The sequence below is a fragment of the Balaenoptera physalus genome (assembly GCF_965194825.1).
Source record: "Balaenoptera physalus genome assembly, chromosome: 3".
In the NCBI taxonomy this organism is placed as follows: domain Eukaryota; kingdom Metazoa; phylum Chordata; class Mammalia; order Artiodactyla; family Balaenopteridae; genus Balaenoptera; species Balaenoptera physalus.
This window is the reverse complement of record NC_138890.1, coordinates 2,918,992-2,938,037: the sequence shown is the minus strand read 5'-3', so window position 1 is coordinate 2,938,037 and position 19,046 is coordinate 2,918,992. Positions and strand designations below refer to the sequence as shown.

The window sequence follows — 19,046 nt, the reverse complement described above, 5'->3', positions numbered from 1 at the left end:
CCGCTGAGCGGGGACAAGCAGCCCAAGACAGCGACGCAGGACCTCAGGCTTCGGGATGCCGGTGGGCCAGCCTGGTTGCTAGGAGACAGTGGTGAGTGTAGGAGGGATGACGCGGGGCCGTGTGGGCAGGGCTGGAGCCAGACCTGGCAGGCAGTCCAGGAGAGACACACGTGAAAGTGCAGATCTGCCAACCCCACCTGCAAAGTCACCAATAAAACAGAGAGCCACGAAAATGCACTGCGTCTCCTGGTCCAAATAAGTTGCACTCGGTGGCAGAGGGAGCATCTCCAAGGCTCAGCCAGTCCGAGGCTTGTTTGGGGAAATGTTGGCTCCATCTTCTCCCTGGTCACCCGTTAGTTTGGCTTCCGGAATGAGAAGATGTTTCAGGTAAGCGGATTAAGGCTCTGCTGAGTGGACAAGCCAGAGGACCCATGTTTCTCCTTAAGGTGGAGAGGGCCGCCCGGGGTAAGGGGTGTGTGTGGGTGGGTATCACCCTGTTTATATCTGCCCAAGTTCTGAAAAATAAGTGTACTGGGAAACATATTTGCACACCCATGTTCACTGCAGCATGATTCACAGCAGCCAAAATGTGGGAAAAAGCCAAAAGCCAAGTATCCATTAACAGATGATAAACAAATGTAGTCCATCCATACAGTGGAATATTACTCAGCCTTAAAAAGGAAAGAGATTCTGACACCTGCTACAAATAACGTAGATGAACCTTGAGGACATGATGCTCAGTGAGAGAAACCAGACACAAAAGGACAAATACTGTCTGATTCCACTCATAGCAGGTCCCTAGAGGAGTCAAATCCACAGAGACAGGAAGTAGATGGTGGGGGCCAGGGGCTGGGGGAGGGGGAGGGGGAGTCAGTGTTTCATGGGGACAGAGTTTCAGTTTGGGGAGATGGGAAAGTTCTGGAGATGATGGTGGGGATGGTTGCCCAACAATGCGAAGGTACTTAATGCCACTGAACTGTGCACTTAAAAATGGTTACAATGGTGAATTTTATGTCTATTTTAACACAATAAAAAAATTTTTTAATGCATTGGGTTTTTCCAGTTACAAAAATCTTGGAAGTTTCAGAAGAATGGAAGAAGGGAAACAAAGTCAACTACTGTTAATACTCTGTGTTTCCTTCCAGTTTTCTCATTTTCTACACTCTTGGTTACAGATGGGCTGTTTATACGACTTTGATTCCTCCTTTTCTTCAGTTGACATTATAACAACTTTGATTTCTCAACTGTGTTTTCAAGGTGCTTAGATATACTTTTCTAACTTAATTCTTCTGGAGACCTTTGGAGACAAATCTTTTTCATTATTATTATGGTGCTAATATACACATAATATAAAATTCACCACTCTATTTCAAAGTGTATGACTAAGTGGTTTTTGGTATTTTCACAGCGTTGTGTAACCATCACCAATATTTATTTCCAGAACATTCCATCATCCCCCAAAGAAGCCCCATCCCCATTAGCAGTCACTCCCTGCTAATCCCCCTCCCCAGCCCCTGGCAATCATGAATCCACTTTCTGTCTCTGTGGATTTGCCTGTTCTGGACGTTTCCCGTCAATGGAATCATACACTGGGTGTCCTTCTGTGTCTGGCTTCTCTCACTGAGCATCATGTTCTCAAGGTCCATCCACGCTGCAGTGTATGTCAGTGTTTCACTCTTTTTTTATGGATGATAATATTCCAGTGTGTGGGTGGACCACATTTTATCCATTCACCAGTTGATGGACATGTGGGTCATTTCCACTTTTTGGCTACTATGAAGAGATGTAATTTTTTTAAAAATTTTTTAAAATTTATTTATTTATTTTTGGCTGTGTTGGGTCTTCGTTTCTGTGCGAGGGCTTTCTCCAGTTGCGGCGAGTCGGGGCCACTCTTCATCGCGGTGCGCGGGCCTCTCACTGTCGCGGCCTCTCCCGTTGCGGAGCACAGGCTCCAGATGCACAGGCTCAGTAGTTGTGGCTCACGGGCTTTGTTGCTCCGCGGCATGTGGGATCTTCCCAGACCAGGGCTCGAACCCGTGTCCCCTGCATTGGCAGGCAGATTCTTAACCACTGCACCACCAAGGAGGCCCAAGAGATGTAATTTTTAATAGCTGCCTAACATTCCACCAAATGAACATACCCTAATTTGCTTAACTGTTCCCCTACTGTTGGACATTTAGATTGTTTTCAGATTATAAATTATACCTCTGCAAACACGTTCCTGAACATTTGGGATTCTCTCCCTTCCACAGATGCCCAAGATCGAAAGGCATGAACATTTTAAGACATTTGAAACTTCCATGTGGAAGACCGCATTCCACCAGAGGTTTGCGAGTTCCCCCGCACACCTCCCCCCACACTGTAGACAAAGGAGCCTCATTCACCGTCCCCAGGTCAGGACTGTGCCCTCTTATTTTCCAAGATTCTTTTCTGCACATACGTTTAACAGGTTTCATTCTGCCACGTCTTACATCCTCATTATGCTGTTCTTTCATTATCTCATTCATTCAACACATGTTGATTGAACACCTATTATGTGCCATGGGCCATCACTCATAGGGCCTCCCTGTGTCTCCCATTGAGAAGGTTGAAATTTATTCAGTTTCAATCAGCAAACACCACTTTCTTGGGAGAACCCAAAGATGAACCAGAGTTGTCACTTCCTGCAGTGAGGGTGACTCCGTGGCCCTTTATCATATTAGCCATGGGGTGTCAGGTGCTCACTTCACCTCCTGAGCCTCTTATAAAATCGGATTAAAACTCATAGCAGCAAACTTGTAGAGCTGTGGGGAGAACTCAGTAATAAAATGCATTTTTTTAAACACTTGCTGCCCAGAAAGGTTTAGTCTCAGGGACACGGGCATGATGGAGGGCAGGGGTGAGAGTGAAAACCGGTGATTAAAATGGAAGTCACGCCATGTTCCATGTGTGAGAAAAGCCCTAAAGGTGCTGCTGATGTTCGGGGACTCCCCAACAGTGGCCAGTCCCTCCACAATCACCCCCAGAGTGAAGCCACTCCCATGGCGAGGGGCTTCCTGTCAGCTCTGTAGCCCTCCCCTCATGTTAGCCAGCGAAGTGGCCAAAACCCAAAGAGAGGGGGGAAAAGTAACTTGGAGGAAAGAGAGAATGAGAACAGAAGAAAGCAATTCTAGAAAAAAACCTTATGCATATGTATTATCCTCAGAGAGCGAATAGAAAGTTCACTAGCCAGGAAACAAATTTAAATTTGCCTTTTGAAAAGGAACATTCAAAGAACCAGAAAAAGCTCTTGGAAATGAAAAACCTGAGGATCAAAATTCAAATGGCAACAGAAGCGTTGGAAGAAAAAAAAACAGAATGAGAAGATAAAAAGAAAAAAATGTAGACAAGAAAAATAGATCAATCCAGGAAGCCCAATATATGACAAAGAAGAGTTCCACAGAGAGAGACCAGAGAAATTAAAAATGGAAAAATCACCAGTGACATCATCCAAGAAAGTTTGCCAGGAATGGAAGACATGATAGAGCCCACTGAATGTACAGCACCACAGGTGAAAAATAGACCCACACCAAACCCACACTGTGAAAATGCAGGATGTGGAGAATAAAGAGAAGATGGAGCAGATTCTACAAGCTTCCAGAGAGAAAGGGAGTGACAAGCAGAAAATGAGGAAGCAGAACAGTTCAGACTGTTCAACTGCCCAAGACTGGAAGCTGGAAGACCTAAGGCAAGGGAATATATCCACTACTCAGAACACTTGTCCTCAGCCAAAACACCAATCACACAGGAGAGCTGAAGGAAAACACTTTCTCTGGAAATGCCCAGGGAGCATACCTTCCCAAACAAGGGCACAAACCAAGAAACAGGAGACCTTACCCCAAGAAACTGGAGCTACATCCCAGGAATCCCAGGCGCTGAAGAAGAGGAGCCAGAAGCACAGCCGGGCAACAACTGCCCCTGTGTGGAGAAGTTAGTTCCACCTGAGGGGCTTGGGGAGAGAGTCACAGACACACAAAAAACAAAGGCAATCACTAACTCCAGGAAAATCAAAAAACAAGTCCTAGAAAATAAAAGTGTTCCTTAGTGCACACTGTTGCACTGTGAACAATATTTTCATTTAATAACATAAGCACTGAATATTCATTTAAACAAAAGTTGTGATATAACTTTTGGGAGAGCAATATGCCTAATAGAGGTAAATCTATACTTTCAGGAGTAGGAAATCAATGGACAGTGTTCAACTGGTAAATCCAGAGATGTGTAAACCATTATTTGGGAAGGTGGAAGCAAATGCCAGAGAAACAGCCAATAGAAACTGCAGTGGCAGCCCTTGGGGAGTGAGACACACAGCGCTTTGTTTAAAACAGTTTTTTTTAAGCTTCGCACAGTCTTCAGCACACAGCCAAACACTCTACAAGTATTGCTACTATTAATTTTGACAAGAAGAAAACATCCATACCTTCGAGGGGCTCATTGCTGAGTCGGGGAGCTTTATGTAGTTTGGAGAGCACTTGAGAGCTTACTATGTGCCATGAATAGCGACACATTTAATTTAATAGATGAGAAGTGCACTTACAGGATCAAATAGATTAGAAAATGTGCCTACTTATAAGAAAATAAAGACAGAGAGAGACCAGAGGTCAGCAAACTACAGCCCACTTACCCACCATCTAGCGCACACCATCTGATTTTGTGCATCCAGTGAGCTAAAAATGGTTCTTTACATTTTTTAAAAAATATTTTTAAAATTTATTTAATTAATTAATTTATTTATTTTTCGCTGTGTTGGGTCTTCGTTGCTGTGTGTGGGCTTTCTGTAGCTGCGGTGAGCGGGGGCTACTCTTTGTTGAGGTGCGCAGGCTTCTCATTGCGGTGGCTTCTCTTGTCACGGAGCATGGGCTCTTGGCCTGTGGGCTTCAGTAGTTGTGGCACTCGGGCTCAGTAGTTGTGGCTCGAGGGCTCTAGAGCACAGGCTTAGTAGTTGTGGCGCACGGGCTTAGTTGCTCTGCGGCATGTCAGATCTTCCCGGAACAGGGCTCGAACCTGTGTCCCCTGCATTGGCAGGCGGATTCTTAACCACTGCGCCACCAGGGAAGCCCGGTTCTTTACATTTTTAAACGGCGGGGAAAAAAGAGTCACAATATTGCATGACATGTGAACAGTACATGAAGTTGAAATTTCAGCATCCATAAGTAACGTTTTATTGGAATGCAGCCATACCTGTTCTCTTTCCCTTGTGTTCTCTCTCTATGGTGGCTTTCGAGCTACAACTGCAGAGCTGAGTAGTCAAGACATGTGGCCCTTGACAGAGTTTGCTGACTCCTACGTTAGAGGATGAGGGTGTCGGGGACAGGATGGGGAGGATCAAGGTGGGATCCTGGAGCAGGGGCACAGGGGCAAGTCTTCCGGTACCTTGTGGATCGCCTGCTGTCCCTCTAACTTTACCCTCTCACACAACTCTGCATTCATTTGTTCTGGGAGGGCCTACCGCGTGCCAGGCTCCAGAGATAAATGCTTGCCCAGGCCAGAGCCAGTCCCTGCCCTCGCTCATGGAGCCTACACTCTGTCAAGGGGAGCAAGGCGAGTCAAAGGCAATCAACAGGAGCGAGTAAGACAGGGTAACTGGCAGTGATTTGGGCTTTGATGGTGGGTGGCCCCTCTGAGTGGTCAGGCACGGTCTCTCGGAGGAGTTGGAAATGATAAGAAGGAGCCTGCCTTGTGAAGAGCTGAGAGGAGCACACACTAGGAGGCAAAAACAGCACATGCAAAGGTCCTGAGGCTGGACGGTGCCTGGAGCATTTGAGGAATAGGAGAGACCTGGGAGCAGAGAGGTGACAGCGGCCTGCCAAGCCACAGCGGGGAGCTGGGTTTCACGAGCACAGCAGGCACCAGGGGAAAGTTCCAAGCCAGGAGGCGACACAGACCCAGGTTACATATATTGAACCCTTGAGCATGCCTGGGAAGTGAGGTGCCCAGCTCCACCTTTGGTACAAGGAAGACGGGACCAAGGGACATGGGGGAAGAGCAGGCACCCTCTCCCATCAAAGGCAGATCTGCCTGAAGCTCACCCTTGGCACCCAAAGCGGGTCGTCCAAGAGGCCCTTCCTTGGACAAGTCAAGAATGGCCCAGCAGACCGCACTCTGGTTGCAAAGCATTTTTCCTCGAAAGAGGGGAGTATTCCTGCACTGAATCCCCTGCGTCCCCTGGCAGGGAGAGAAAGCTAAATTTAAAGGTGTGTTAACTGGGGCAGTCTGATCCGGCGTGCTCCAGCCGAGGATCCACTGGGTCCCCACAGCTCAGCTGTCCCCACACCTGGCAGCAGCTGCCCTGCCTCACCTGCCCCTCCACATCCAGAAAGCTGTTACTGGCTCATTTTCTTTGGGAGGTCTACCGTGTGCCCCACACCTTGCTGGGCAGCCGGTATGTGGGCCCTGGAGCCAGATGGGCCTGAGCTTAAAGCCCAGCCCACCACTTCCCATGTCCCGGAGCATGGCACCCTCTGAGCCTCAGCTTTCTCATCTGCAAAATGGGTCCAATGAGAGCGCTCACCTCACAAGTGACAGGCACTGCTCATTACCTCTTCTCTCCCCAACATTCACTGGCTTAAAAAGTATGTTCTGAGCACCTGCTGTGTGCCAGGTACTGAGGCCACAGCAGTGAATGACACCATCCAAAATCCCTGCCTTCAGGGAGCTGACGTTCTAGAGAAGACGCAGCCAGTAAACAAGATAAAGTAAAATATATGTTCGGTCTGAACGTGGTAGTTCTACAGAGCTTCAAAGGAAGGGGGTGTGAAGTGTCAGTGGGTTGAAATATTCTGTGGGGTTTCTGGAATGTTGAGTATGTCTGGGGAAGTGTCCCAGGCAGGAGGAACAGGAATGCAAAGGCCCTGAGGTGGGAGTGAGCCTGGGAGCTTTGAGGAAGAGGAGGCCAATGCTCCCCCCTCCCCCTCTTCCTTGACCCCTAGTGTAAAGTCCATATTTCCCAGCTTCCCCTGCTCCTGGGTTTGGCCTTGTAGCTAAATTCTACCCAATGGGAAGAAGGGAAAGTGTCATGTGCATCTTGCAGGAAAAGTCCTTAAAGGGAAGAGGTGCACCATTGTCCTCTGAAACTTCCTGCTTCCTGTTGGCTGGAATGCAGATGGGATGGATGGAGCTTGAGCAGTCATCTTGGATCAAGAGGTGGAAATTCAAGTGCTGAGAAAGGCAGAGCCAGAAGATGGCAGGAGCCTGGGTCCCTGTCACAGCCCTGGATTGCCTCCCTCACAGAGGATTAATTCCTATCTAATTCAAACCTGTAGCACTGGGGGTCTTCCACCCCGTGTAACCAATCCTAATTCCAACTGATGCATTACGTAAAGTGCCTGTCACATGATGCCCTTTGTTCATGCCTACTATGATTTTCCTCTGTATTAGTAAAGGAGAATAAGAAATGTGCCCTGCCCTTGAGAAGTTTAGAACCCCAGTGGGGGAGTCCGCGGGCCTGACTCTCAGCCCCAGCCACCTGTGTGACCAAGGGCAAGCAGCCTCGCCTCTCTGTCTCAGCTGCTCCAATTCCAAAGAGAGAGGATTGGCCTCAATAATCTCCAGGAGTTTGGAGAAGGGAGGGTTGGGCAAACTGCAACAGTGAAAACAGGAGAAAGATGAGAAAGGTGAGGAACAGTGAGATTTGGACGAGCAAAAGAAAGGCCTTTGGGAGGGGGATGGGGTAGGTCCATCAGGGCTCCTCTGTTGCCAGCGCCACCTGACCCGGTGGGTGGACGGCGGATTTATCAGCTTGTGGAAGGGGACACCCAGGAGTTCCCTCTTCCTAGCTAGGTTTAGGGCAACCTAATCTGACTCACCAGTTCCACATCATAGAGTCCGTTCATTTCTTTTCTTTTCTTTTTTTTTTTTTTTGGCCACTCGGCATGTGGGATCTTAGTTCCCCTACCAGGAATCGAACCCACACCTCCTGCATTGGAATCGCGGAGTCTTAACCACTGGACCGCCAGGGAAGCCCCGATTCCGTTCATTTCAACACCCAACTTCTGGTCCCATTTTCAGTATTAGGAATCCCTTTGGTTGCAAGTGGCAGAAACCCCCTCCCGAAGCCACCAAAAAGCAAAGACCAGCTTCCAACACTAGGCAGAGCATGAACTCCAGGCATGGCTGGATCCAAGCATTTGAATTCTCCCCGAGGGGTTCAGTCTCTCTGCTTCCTCTGGGCTGGTTCCTTCTCAGGCAGGCTGATGGGCTTAGTCACCAAGTCCAGGTCCATGCCCGTCACACAGCAAGATGAGAGGGCTAGTGTTGTGTCCTTTCAGGGCATAGAAGTGAGGTCTTACTCTGAGAAGGGTGGGGGCATGGGAGAAGGCTTGATAAAGATGGCGAGAGCTGGGGATGCCCGCTGGACAAGGGGGTAGGACATCCCAGGCGGAGGGGACAGCCAGGCAAGCTCCTGCAGTTCAGCGCTGCCAGACTGGGAGATACTTGGTAGGAGCAGGAGAAGAGGCCCGGGGGGTCAGCTGGAGGCTGAACACAAAGAGCCCTGAGTGCCGGACTGAGCATTTGAGGCTCTGTCCTTGGGCAGTGGGGAGCTATGCAAGGGTATAGAGTGTGGAGTGGGGGGGAGGCACGACCACGTTTTCATCCCTTGTTGGTGCAGTGGAAGGTGTATGATAGCAAGGCGGAAAACTGGAGGCAACCGGGAGAGCAGGGAGGGGGCTTCTGTGTCACCAGCCTGCACCACATGGCTTGCCTGGGGCGGGGTGGGGTCAGAGAAGTTCTGGAATCAAGTCAACAGGACTGAAATGTGGAGGGTGAGGAGCCTGGCACTGGGGAAGTCTGGGAGACCGATCCGTGATGTGGCTACCAACTGGCTTCAGGCTGGTAGAAGGCAAGAGACAGGAGAAACTGGTATTGTCACCTCCAGGGACTGGAAGAGCCATAGCGTCTTTGTGATTCAAAGTGGCTGATTCTTGGTTGCCTCCAGAGATGGGGAGCTCACCCCTTATAACCCAAGTAAACCCTGGACTCAAATCTATCCCCCTAGAGTCAGGCACAGCTCCATGCTCCATGCCCACACCATGGGGGCCTCCCTCACCCAGGCCAGCCCTTGTTGCTTTGGGCACCTGACGCTGTCTCCTTTTAAGACTGTCGTCCAGGGCTTCCCTGGTGGCACAGTGGTTAAGAATCCACCTGCCAATGCAGGGGACATGGGTTCGAGCCCTGGTCCGGGAAGATCCCACGTGCCACGGAGCAACTAAGCCCATGCGCCACAACTACTGAGCCTGCGCTCTAGAGCCCGCAAGCCACTACTACTGAGCCCGCATGCCACAACTACTGAAGCCAGCGCGCCTAGAGCCTGTGCTCCGCAGCAAGAGAAGCCACTGCAGTGAGAAGCCCGCGTACCACAATGAAGAGTAGCCCCCGCTCGCCGCAACTAAAGAAAGCCCGTGCACAGCAACGAAGACCCAACACAGCCAAAAATAAATAAATAAAACTAAATTAAAAAAAAAAGACTGTCCTCCAGTCTCAACACCTCTGGTTTCTCTGGTTATTCATTCCAGGGAAGGGCCTCCCAGAGTGTGAGACAAGGACCCCTGGGGGTCCGGGGGAGGATGTCGATGTTTCTCAGACACCAAGTATCATGGTGTTGCAGAGAGAGAAAGCAGACCCCTTCGACCTCCTCCCATCTCTCTGGCTGCATCAAGGAGAAAGTCTCCATGGGGTGTTGGGGTGTCTTAAGCACAGGCTCATGGCCTTGCTGAGCAGAGCAGGCAGACTTCCATCGTGGGCCTGGGGCCGCTGAAGTGGCTGGTGTGACGCTAGTGGTGCTGCTGGGTTTCCGCTGTGGCTACTTTGACGCTGCATTTCTATTTTGGGCAAGTGATGATGGTTTGCCATATATGGTTGGCCCCCAGTGACCCTGCTGAATGCTGGCTGCAGGGTCCCCAGCCCCTTGGTCCAAAGCAGCGCCCGTGGCTGGGAAGGGGGGGCTGGGGCACACCCTGGGATGATCCCACAGCCAGATCCATGGAGCACAGGGAGCCTGACGAGCAGGAAAGCTCCCTGCAAACGCTGCCAGCATCAGTAAATTACACCACCACAGAGAAAGACGTCCTCCCCCTTGCTCGCCTCCTACCTGCTTCCTTCACTGGGAATAACCCTTTGCCGGTTGGAGGGTCCCCTTCTGGAATGTTCCCCTTGGACTTACTGTCTCCTGTGTAACGTGAATGGGATTGTGCAGTTTGTATTGTATCACATTCCAGGTAAGTGGTGGTTGTTTTTGACAACCAGAGACTTTAGCATTTTAATACACATAGTTTCCTAGTTTTTGTTGCATAATATTGCATGATATTGAATATCTGTAATTCTTGTAACTGGGCGTCTATTGCCAGAAGTCACATGACATCTTAGAGGCACAGACAGCCTTCTGGGGTACCAGAAAATTAAATTCTGGGCATCTTGCTTCATCACCCTGCTGAGATCAGCTTCATCCTTGTCCAAGCGGAGTCCTCCACTCATAGAAAGAGTTGTAAGGGAGATCGCAGAGCGACAGCTGAGAGCCAGGCCCCCAGGCCACCAAATGCTCATCAAGTTGTCCTCTGAGCTGGAAGCTGGTGCTGCCTGGCCCTACAGAGGAGGAAACTGAGGCTGGGAGGGGGCAGCACCTGCCTCTGGCACAGCTGGGTTGGCGCTGTGGAGGCCCCACTCTTACCGTCCAAGGATGGCTGCTCTGCCAGGAGGCCTCCAATTCCAGATGATTTTTTTCCTGTGGCCCCAATTTTCCCTTAATGTCGTTGATGATGATAAGGATATTCATAGTGGTTGACATTTTGAGGGCTTTCTTTGCTCCAGGCACCAGCAGCCCTCTCCAGGGGCCAGGTACTGAAATGAGATCCTTGTTGTTAGAGGAGTTGACTGAGGGCGTTGGAATCCCAGTCAGAAGGGTCCACAGTGTTGTCTGGGCTCTGTGGCTTGCTTACCTCCCCGGACGGGAAGCTCACTCTCCTTCCCCTCCCTGTGACCGCGCGGCACTAGCTCCACGCTCCAAGGTGTGGGTTCCCGGAATGGGCAGGGGTGCGCGCCCCGCAGCGCCAGGCCGGGGAGCGGCGTGCAGCCCGAGAACGCCGCCGGCCCCCGCCCGGGCCGTGCGGGAGGCGCCTGGGGCCTCGGAGGCGGGGCGGGGAGGGGCCGCCGGCGGCGGCGGCGCGCTAAGCAGACCGCAGTAAGACCGGCGCTAGGACCCGCGGGGGCCTCCCAGGCCGCCGCGCCTCCCGATCCCCCGCTCCTCAATCCCAGCCTTCCCCCCGAAAATGAGGAAGCGGAGCAACTTGCTCCAAGTTGTGCACCCGGGGCCGCCTCGGGGTGCGCAGCCGGGGCGCGGGGGCCCTCCTGGGGGCGGGCGCGGGGTGCGGCCCAGGGGCGACCCCTGAACAGGTGAGCGCGCCGGTGGGGATGGTGGGGAGAGACGGTGGGACAGTGGAGGGACCCCAAGGGCTCGCGGGTGGGGTTATGCCGGGCGAGCGCGGGAGGGGCCGGTGTGCGAGCGCGAGCGTGCGCGTCCGGGGCGCGCGGCCGGTACGCGGCTGGGGTGGGGGTGGTTAGATGCGACCAGGAGCGGGGTGGGGTGGGGTGGTATTTTTGTGGGTGCGGGTGTGCGCGTCTGCAAGCCCCTGGGTGTGTGTATCCGCGGGTCCACGTGGAGGGATGTGCGCGTGTCTCCGAGCTGCGTGTGCGCGGCCCTGCGTGTAGCTCTGCGTGCCCGAGTGGCCCAGCGTCTGGCGCCCAGGTGTTCAAGTGTGGGTTTGTGTGTGGTGGTGGTGGGGGGGCCGGTACACACGTTTCCGAATGTCCGAGGGTCTGTGCGTGTGTTCACACGTGTAGACGTGTGTGCATAACTGTCTCTAGGAGAACCTGCTTTTGCTTGCATACCCGCGTGCCTGTGGGTACCTGTGTCCACCTGTGTGTTTCTGTGTGTTCTCGTGTGTACGTGGATCAGTATGCGTGTGAGTACACGTAGGGCTGGGGATTTCTGGGGGCATATATTCGAGGAGCAGAGACTCACTCCTCCCAACCTGTCCCACTCCCCAGCCACCTGGTGGGGTCCATGGGGGAAGCAGGGGGAGGAAATGCCCGGGCCCCAGCAGCAGTGAGGGACTTTGTGTGTCCGTCCTGGGTCGGCGTGGGGTGGGAGAGGAGAGAGGCTCAGCTGGCGGCCACAGGAGCCCAGCAGGGCTGCACTGCTCTGGCCCCCACCCCCTCCAGGGTCAGAGATTCTTAGGAATGACCTTGAATCATCCTGTATTTCCTTGTCCTGTCCCTGCCTACTTACCAGAAAAGAGGAAGAACCAGGCTCCATTAGGTGGCTCCAAGCTCCCCACGCACTGTGTGGGCTGCTGGGGCCTGAGTCAGCCCCTGGCCACTTGCTCTGTGCCTGCCTTGTGCCTCAGTTTCCCTTTGGGGATGATGGCGGGGCCAGGCTCCATGCTAAGGAATTCTCCCAGGGAAAGACCACCTCCCCAGAGGGGCTTGGGGAGCCCCTACAAGCCTGGGGAGGCCGGCTGGCTGTCACCTCCACCTGGCCTGGGCTGGAAGTGGTAGTCATGGCCCCTGGGTCCCCAGCCTCGCTTGAATCTGGGCTCTCCAGCTGGTCTCTGCCCCCTCCCCAGGGGAGCCCTCGCTTCCTCCACGCCTGGCACCCCTCACCCATCTCAGCCAGGATGCCAACGGTGAGTACCCCCAACTTGGGTGCCTGTGCCCCGGGCCTTCCTCTGCTCAGTCCACAGGAGCTCTGCTCCATGGGGAGTGGGAGGTTTACTCTCTGACCCGTGGCCCCTTGGCGGTGTCTGCCAATCTTCCTCTATCACTTGGTGTTGCTCTTCTTTCACCCTTTCCTCCTGCCCTCCTGCCCTGGGCCCCGGCTCTGTCACTCTGATATGTCCTCTGCTTGCTGCTCCCTCACCCTCTCTCCTCTCCTCTCTCACTGTGTGCTGTTTGTGGTCTCTGCCTGAATCCAGTCTTTCTCTCTCCTCTGGACCTCTCTCTCCCCTCACCCCCGCATCTCTCTCATGACCCCTTTCCCCCTCTCGGCACCCCCCCCCCGCTAGAGGCGCTGGGCCCCAGGCACCCAATGCATCACCAAGTGTGAGCACACGCGCCCCAAGCCCGGGGAGCTGGCCTTCCGCAAGGGTGACGTGGTCACCATCCTGGAGGCCTGCGAGGTGAGTGGGGTGGGGAGGTGTGCTTGGGGAGAGGCGACTCCGCCAGGAAACCACCCCACCGACCCCACCTGGCTCCCTTCCCGCAGAACAAGAGCTGGTACCGCGCCAAGCACCACGCCAGCGGGCAGGAGGGGTTGCTGGCGGCGGGCGCACTGCGGGAGCGCGAGGCCCTCTCGGCGGATCCCAAGCTCAGCCTCATGCCGTGAGTCGTGGGGAAGAGACCGGGACCAGGGCGGGGTCAGCGGGGCCCGGCCAGCCATGCCCAGCCCGCCTTCCCGCCGGCCGCAGGTGGTTCCACGGGAAGATCTCAGGCCAGGAGGCTGTGCAGCAACTGCAGCCGCCAGAGGACGGGCTGTTCCTGGTGCGAGAGTCCGCGCGGCACCCGGGCGACTACGTGCTGTGCGTGAGCTTCGGCCGTGACGTCATCCACTACCGTGTGCTGCACCGCGACGGCCACCTCACCATCGACGAGGCGGTCTGCTTCTGCAACCTCATGGATATGGTGGAGGTGTGGCCGCCACAGGCCCGGGACCCCAGAGCCCATGCCCCCCCATTGCGGAGATGGAGGGATGCCAGGCTCCGCCCTACCCCAACGGCTGGCTGGACATGGGACCCCAGAGGTGTCTGCTCCCCAATGGGGAGAAGGAGGGGCTGGTCTCCATGGGCCACCAAACCATACAGTTGGTCTGAGTCCTCCAGGTCCCACCTCCAGAGACTGGGGTGACTCCTCTGGGGACACCTAGGAACCTCCAATTTGACGCCAATGCCAAGACACTCCCCATCCTCCTGTTTCCTGCTAGTCTGCATCCTTTCCTGTTCCCATGGAAACCAGCCTAAAGAGTCCTGTGGGAACGAACCCCCTCTCCTCCTCCCCAGCTCCCACCCACCCCATCCAGAGATCCCTCCCTAGGAAGGGGATGGGATGCAGAGGTTCCCTCACCCACGGGGTGGGCTCATGCCTGCCTCTGCCCTGCCCCACCCTGCAGCATTACAGCAAGGACAAGGGGGCCATCTGCACGAAGCTGGTGAAACCCAAGAGAAAGCAGGGCACCAAGTCAGCGGAGGAGGAGCTGGCCAAGGGTAGGGGGCCCCGCCCTTCCTCTCAGTGTTAGCCTGGCCTGGGGAGGCAGGGCCCTGGGGCCTGGGCACACGGCCAAGGCCACATCACCTGAGCAGGTCGCTGTGCCTGGCTCTGCAGGCAGAAGACCTGGGCTGCCCTTGGGCCGGGCGGGGCACAATATTGATCTGGTTCTCACACCTGCTGCTTCCTCCCACCCCGACCCCTGCCCCTGTTCCCATCATCCCTGAGCCAGAAACCCTGGGCAGATCCTCGACGCCCCCCACCCTCCCACATCCTCTCCATGGGCAAGTTCTAACACCTGTTAAACCTGGCCCCTCCCCAGGACTTCCAGTGGTTAGGACTCTGCGCTTCCACTGCAGGGGGCAAGGGTTCACTCCCTGGTCCTTCCGGGAACTAAGATCCCACAAGACGCCCGGCGCCGCCAAAAAAAAAAAAAACCCGGCCCCTCCCTGCTCGGCTGCCCCTGCTCTAGCCCAGCCTCAGACCGTCCAGTCGGACCGCCTCTTTCCTGAGGGGGGAGTCCCCCCCTTCCTCCCAAACCCTGTGGCCTCAGAGGCAGCTGTCTACCGTGAAAATCACCCGTATCACTCCCCTGCCTAAAGGAGGGAGTTCAGGCAGCTCCACTGCCTTCCAGAACCTTCCCCTGTGGCTGAGCTATCTTTCCTGCTTCATCTACAAGGCCCTTCCTCTGTTCCACAAGCCCCTGGGGTTGTGTGACTCCTCGTTTCCTCTCATGCCTCTGTACTGTTGTGCCTTCTATTCCCCTCACCTGAAATGCTTTTCCAGCCCTTGAGTAGTGAAATCCTCCATGCTCAGAGCCAATGTGCCCTACCGTGGCCACCCCTTTTGAACCTGGTGATCGTGGCTGTCTCCTTGGAAGCGTCTTGGGGATGGCACCTGGGTGGAGGCTGGTGTCACCGTGCCTGATTGTACTCAAGGGCTCGTGATTTGGAGAGGGGCTTTGGGGAGGAAGAGGAGGAGACCTACAGAACCAGCTGGGGGCGGGGGGGAAGAACACAGGGGTGCTTGAGAGAAAGATCAGGGAAGCTGGAACACAGATGATGACTTAGAGCGCTGGAAGATTCTGGAAGGTTCCAGAACCTTTACCAGAAGGTTCTGGAAGCTTTACCAGTCTCTGTTGTATTTTTTGGCCCGTGTGGGTGTCCCTGGGTGGTCGGGGATAAAGGATTGTAAAGAAAGAGCCCACAGGGTCCTTGGAAGGACACAGTCTCCAGATGGAACAGAGAAGTGCTCTGTTGCTTTTGGCCGCCCGATAACTGGTACCAGGAGTGCAGAGCCTCAGACACGCCCTTGGGCCACTGCTGGGGACGTGTGCCGTGGGAGACACGGCCTGGTCTCCCGCCAGGTGGAGCTGCCGTGGGAGGGGCTGGCACCTGGCAGCCCTCTGACCGGGTCTCCCCCCGACAGCCGGCTGGTTACTGAACCTGCAGCATTTGACGTTGGGAGCGCAGATCGGAGAAGGAGAGTTTGGAGGTGAGCGGGGGGCCTGGCAGGGGCTGAAGGAGGGTGGGGGGGGTCCCAGAGATGAATTCACATCCTCATTTGATACCTACTTGCTGTGCGGCTGAGGACCCAAGGGCTCCTCTCTGTGAAAGGAGGTTCACGACAGCTGGGGCCAGGAGAAAGGCAGTTCAGGCAGGCACCCAGCGGGTGTGAGTCCTTCACAACCCCGGGCTCTTGCGCACGCTGGTCCCTCTGGTCCCTCTTTTGTTTTGTTGTTGTTTTTTTCTTCCGGACCAGACTGCACGGCATGAGGGATCTTAGTCCCCAACCGGGATGGAACCCCCGCCCCCTGCAGTGGAGGCGCTGATTCTTAACCACCAGATTGCCAGGGAAGTCCCTGGTCCCTCTGTTTTGATGCCGTTGCCTGAAGTTATTATCCTGGAAGGCCCCGGGGCCTAGATCAGAGCTCACAGACCTTCTCTGGGAAGGGCTGGAGTGTGTATTTTCCATCTGTCACATCTGCTGAGCTCTGTCCTTGTAACAGGAAAGCAGCCACAGGCCACAGGGAGATGAACAGGCATGGCCGTGTGCCAATAAAACTTTATTTATGGACCCTGAAATTGAATTCTGTGTAATTTTCATGTCAAAAAATATTCTTCTCTTGATCTTTTTTCAACCATTTAAAAATGTAAAAACCCATTCTGAGCTTGCGGGCCTTGCAAAAACCCACGATGGGACTGGATTGGGCCCGAGGGCTGGAGTTTGCAGACTGGTTTAGGTGATTCTCTTTGCTCAGGGATCTGGAGCTTGTAGGGGAGGGGTTTCCAGGCCTGGGGACCCACCGCTGCATCGGCATCCTTGGGGGTCAGTGTGAGTGGGTATGTCCCTGTGTCTGTCCAGTCTCTGTGGGGTCCTGATCTCCTCCCCCACCGGCCCCCAGCCGTCCTGCAGGGTGAGTACCTGGGACAGAAGGTGGCCGTGAAGAACATCAAGTGCGACGTGACAGCCCAGGCCTTCCTGGACGAGACGGCGGTCATGACGTGAGTCCTGGTGAGGGGAGGGCACCCTGGGGCGGGGGTCCAAGCCACCTTCACCCCACGCCCGCCTGCCCCCAGGAAGATGCAGCATAAGAACCTGGTGCGTCTGCTGGGTGTCATCCTGCACCAGGGCCTCTACATCGTCATGGAGCACGTGAGCAAGGTGGGGGCAGGGCCCGAGGGTCGGGCGGGGTGCGGCGGCCGAGCAGCCTCCAGCAGCCCTCACCCCACCCGTGTCTCCCACACAGGGTAACTTGGTGAATTTTCTACGGACGCGGGGCCGGGCCCTTGTGAACACCCCCCAGCTCCTGCAGTTTTCCCTGTGAGTGGGGCTCCCGGGGGCAGGGAGACCGAGGCACGGAGCAGGGAGGAGCCTGGCCTTGGAAGTCTGTGGTCCAGGCACCCGAGCCCCGTGCCCACCACCCCTCCACTCCAGGCACGTGGCCGAGGGCATGGAATACCTGGAGAGCAAGAAGCTGGTGCACCGAGACCTGGCCGCCCGGAACATCCTCGTGTCCGAGGACCTGGTGGCCAAGGTCAGCGACTTTGGCCTGGCCAAAGCCGAGCGGAAGGGGCTGGACTCCAGTCGGCTTCCAGTCAAGTGGACGGCACCCGAGGCTCTCAAACACGGGGTGAGCCCCCCTTACCCCCCGGGCCCTAGCTCCACTGTGCGACCCTGGGCCTGTCTCTTGCCTCTCTGAACCTCCAAGGGAATGGCTCCGCCTCCCTGGTAAGCCCTTGGCCCATAATTGTTCCTTTCAGCCCCAGTCTGGGCCTTGGTCTCCTCATTTCTGAAACAGTCTTGGGCTCAGCAAGTGAGAGCAAGAATAACCTCGTTCTTGCACTGAGTCTGGGTTGGGGGGTGGGGCGGATTCAGAGGCAGGAGCCTATTGGGAGGAGACCTGGGACTAAAGGTCAACCCAGGGGGACTTCCTGGAGGAAGCAGGGGCTGGGGCAGAAGCCCTGAGGGGTCCCTGTCCCCCTGATCTCCGGCCCCACAGAAGTTCTCCAGCAAGTCGGACGTCTGGAGTTTCGGGGTGCTGCTGTGGGAGGTCTTCTCATATGGCCGGGCTCCGTACCCCAAGATGGTGAGCAGGGGCGGGGGGGCGGCGCTGGGTCCCCCGCAGGTCTAGGAGTCGTGATCCTGACCCCCAGCCCGCACCGGCGTGCCCTCTGCCCGTAGTCGCTGAAGGAGGTGTCAGAGGCCGTGGAGAAGGGGTACCGCATGGAGCCCCCCGAGGGCTGCCCGGGTCCCATCCACGCCCTCATGGGCAGCTGCTGGGAGGCTGAGCCCGCTCGCCGGCCGCCCTTCCGCAAACTGGCTGAGAAGCTGGCCCGGGAGCTGCGCAGCGCGGGCGCCTCGGCCCCCAACGGGGGGCAGGATGCAGACGGTCCCACCTTGCCCCGCAGCCAGGAGCCCTGACCCTGCCTGCGGGGCCTCGGGCCCCAGAGGACTGAGACAGTGGGGGGCACAGGGTGGGGACTCGGGCCAGGCCTGAGGAGGGGCAGGGCCAGCGAGCTGCCTGCCCGGCTCACATCACAGGGTCAGGCTGCGTTGGGGTGGTCTCTGGGCAGCCCTTGGGCACCACGGCCCCAGGGAAGTGAAGGATTAGCGCCTGGATAAAGACTGGTTCCAAGGACTGGGTGTCTGAGTCTCTCTCTGCTACCACTCTGGGGGCCCCGTCACTCACCGGGGGTGATCTGCCTGCGCAGTTGTCTGCCCACTGAGGGGTTCACCCGCTAGGACCTTGCAGCCCAGAGGGGCATATATTTCCCCTGGGATGGGGCCAGGAGACCCCCAGGCCAGGGATCATAGCCACCCGTGGAGCCACTTGCCATCACCCACGGGTCCGCCACTTCCTTTGGTGGCAAGGACCCCACCGTAGCCCTCAGGGTCCCAGGTGCAAAGGACAGTGGGAGAGTGCCAGCGGCTGCGGACATCCAAGTCCCCTGTCCTGGCATCCTCCCCAGCCTTGACCCTCGTCCCCTCCTGGGGCACTCCGGTGTGGCTACGTCCTCCACCTGTCACGACCCAACAGCCTCACCCGGTGACTCCAGGGAACACTCGCTGAAAAAAGCCAGCCACACGGCCTGTCCCAAGGCCCTGCCCCTCCCGTCCACTCTCGAGCGGGGGCTGGGGGCTCCAGGCTTGCACCCCCAGGTTCGAATCCTGACTCGACCCGTAGCTGTGTGGCCCGGGCTTGCCGTGAGCCACTGCGTCAAACTGAGGGCATGTCTGGGATGGGGGATGTTAGTGCTAAACTCGGGGTGTCCTGG

The 19,046-nt window shown here is 55.8% G+C and overlaps 1 protein-coding gene across 6 annotated transcripts; it reads left to right on the top strand.

Moving 5' to 3' along the window:
* The first annotated feature begins 74 nt into the window (after nucleotides 1-74).
* On the top strand, nucleotides 75-18,409 carry MATK (megakaryocyte-associated tyrosine kinase). 6 transcript variants are annotated; one of them, XM_082453242.1, is made up of 13 exons: nucleotides 75-91; nucleotides 12,636-12,695; nucleotides 13,074-13,187; nucleotides 13,274-13,389; nucleotides 13,476-13,695; nucleotides 14,174-14,267; nucleotides 15,697-15,762; nucleotides 16,673-16,772; nucleotides 16,848-16,932; nucleotides 17,018-17,091; nucleotides 17,206-17,401; nucleotides 17,771-17,857; nucleotides 17,953-18,409. In XM_082453242.1, exons 2-13 carry the CDS (start codon nucleotides 12,687-12,689, stop codon nucleotides 18,190-18,192), a joined length of 1,401 nt encoding a protein of 466 aa, XP_082309368.1. In that variant the 5' UTR covers nucleotides 75-91; nucleotides 12,636-12,686; the 3' UTR covers nucleotides 18,193-18,409. The 6 variants fall into 6 exon arrangements, with proteins under 6 accessions (XP_082309368.1, XP_082309365.1, XP_082309364.1 ...); XM_082453239.1 differs by lacking the exon at nucleotides 75-91 and adding an exon at nucleotides 132-387; XM_082453238.1 differs by lacking the exon at nucleotides 75-91 and adding an exon at nucleotides 8,608-10,232.
* Nucleotides 18,410-19,046: the final 637 nt, after the last annotated feature.

What these genes read in the sequence shown, in the direction of transcription:
- MATK (XM_082453237.1), top strand. Translation starts at nt 12,570, where the DNA reads ATGGCCCCTGGGTCCCCAGCCTCGCTTGAATCTGGGCTCTCCAGCTGG. An exon ending in TCTCAGCCAGGATGCCAACG is followed by an intron (nt 12,696 to 13,073) that starts GTGAGTACCCCC and finishes CCCCCCCGCTAG; the next exon opens with AGGCGCTGGGCCCCAGGCAC. An exon ending in GGGCTCCGTACCCCAAGATG is followed by an intron (nt 17,858 to 17,952) that starts GTGAGCAGGGGC and finishes CTCTGCCCGTAG; the next exon opens with TCGCTGAAGGAGGTGTCAGA.